The 1,977-nt window shown below is 35.3% G+C and overlaps 1 protein-coding gene across 1 annotated transcript in view; it reads right to left on the reverse strand.

Annotated features, from left to right (window-relative positions):
* Nucleotides 1-1,977, reverse strand: part of LOC107753658 (proline-rich protein 5-like) — a 14,686-nt gene that overhangs the window by 3,295 nt on the left and 9,414 nt on the right. The window contains exon 8 of the mRNA XM_016569865.1: nucleotides 1,142-1,204. Within this exon, the coding sequence (XP_016425351.1) occupies nucleotides 1,142-1,204 (63 nt within the window). The remainder of the gene's footprint in view (nucleotides 1-1,141; nucleotides 1,205-1,977) is intronic.

Genomic DNA, 1,977 nt, shown 5'->3' on the forward strand with positions numbered 1-1,977 from the left:
GATCTTTGAGTTCAGCTCATGAAAAATGGGGGCAAAAACAAAAGTGTTGCGTTTATAATTTTGTTCAGTGTATTTTTATTCGTCTTGTCAAAATACTAAATTCGTCTGACATTTTTCTGTTAACATAGTAGGAAAGTCGCAGAGAAAAATAAATAAATACGACATCTATCATTTAAAATGATAGGCTAAGCAAAATATAAACAAAACCGAGTTGAACGTCCTTCAAGGACAGCGATTCCACACTTTGCTCCATCCTTATTCTGCTCTGTCACTCATCGATAACCTGCCTGTTCTGTCTGAGGGCCGTATATTTACCACCAGTACAGCCTGCTCTGAGCATCGTTACGCACATGCTGCGCACAGACCCCGCAAATAAAATGCGTGATGCAGAAAGCATGCGTGCAGCGCATGCATAACAGTCCGAGTGCATACCGGTGGTCAATAAGAATAAAGCGCAGATATGCTGTTCTGAATGGACGTCGGGAACGGGATATTGTTAGACTGCCCGCTCCCACTCCCGCTCCCGTTCAAATTACACAAGAGTTACCGACCGCTACCGCGTTTTATTCTGGAATTTAATCCCTCTGCGCAAAAAATCTGGTCGGGTCCCGCTGTTCCCACAGGAGAGCCGCGGGAATGCAGACCTCTAAGTTGCACCACATGACATTTAACAACATGAATTAACTTGTTATAAAAATGTCAAATTATCTGATATTTTACAATAATTATTGCACTTTTTTCTTTATGTTGGTTACACCATATGATTTTAATTTGGTGGACAAAAGTTTTTGTTTTTTTTTAATTACTAATAAACAACATTAATTAGTAGTGAAGCTGTTTTGTAAAATATCTAATAAATAATATTAAAAGGTTAAGCCAAGCTACTAAATAAATTATTCTTTTAATGAGGCTTTTGTCTTCATGATATTCCTTTTCTGTATGATATTTGTACAGTTAAACCAACCGGACATATTTCCCCCTTTAAAAAATATAATAATAATTTTTTTATTCAGGAATTTAAATTATGCTCATCATAAATGTGTATTCAAGTTATTGTACGCACAAATTTAATTGCTAATGCTTTTTTGAATACTACATTAATTGACCCAGACAAAGAAAGGGCATCATGTCATTGACCCACAACACCCCCCCCCCCCCCGAGCCGGAAATACTCTTGCGTAGGTCCATTAGGTTCATGTATGCCCTGCCCCAAAAAAAGAACATCATGAAAATAAGGATCCAAAACAAAGAGCCGACAATCACTGCTGGTAGATGAATAGTTAAATATCTGGGTTCAATCCCAAGACAGCTGACAAGTGGGAGTAAATGAGAAATGGATGACGCATCAGTGTGCTTCATCACCATTATGCCCTTAAGCATGACACTGTATCCCTGCGGTACTCAGCCTTGTTCTGGAACAAAGCTGACAAATTTCTTTTGTATGGAGGAGCCGTATTTGAAAAACGAATGCTGGGTCAAGGTGCTTGGTTTCATGGAGGCTCTTCAAATCTCATCTGAGATTACAGCAGCACAAAGCAGATCCGTATATGTTCCCACACCAGCACTCAGGGAATACTCTCCTAACGTTCATTTATCTTCATATCTCTTCTTCATATTCTCACCTGTGCATTAACAATCTTCCGCATATGTTTGCATAACATTTATGTCTCAGTGGTTGATTTTTATTAAAATAGACTTTCTTGTGTTATTTTAGTATTATTCAATTCATATTGTATTTTTTTATTTTCAGATTTCATTTTAATTTTTAGTTTGTTATGTGCTTGTCAGTTTTAAAAAAAAATTCACAAAATATTTATATTTAGCTTTAATTAATTAATTAATTAATTTTAATTTAGTTAGTTTAGCAGTTCAACTTATTTTATATCAATAAGTTGCCAAGGCAAAATTTGTCATTTTCAAGTTTTTGAAGTTTCATTATTCATCTAATATATATATATATATATATATATATATATA

Source organism: Sinocyclocheilus rhinocerous, unplaced genomic scaffold (genome assembly GCF_001515625.1).
Source record: "Sinocyclocheilus rhinocerous isolate Xijiao unplaced genomic scaffold, SAMN03320098_v1.1 scaffold200, whole genome shotgun sequence".
Taxonomy (NCBI): Eukaryota; Metazoa; Chordata; class Actinopteri; order Cypriniformes; family Cyprinidae; genus Sinocyclocheilus; species Sinocyclocheilus rhinocerous.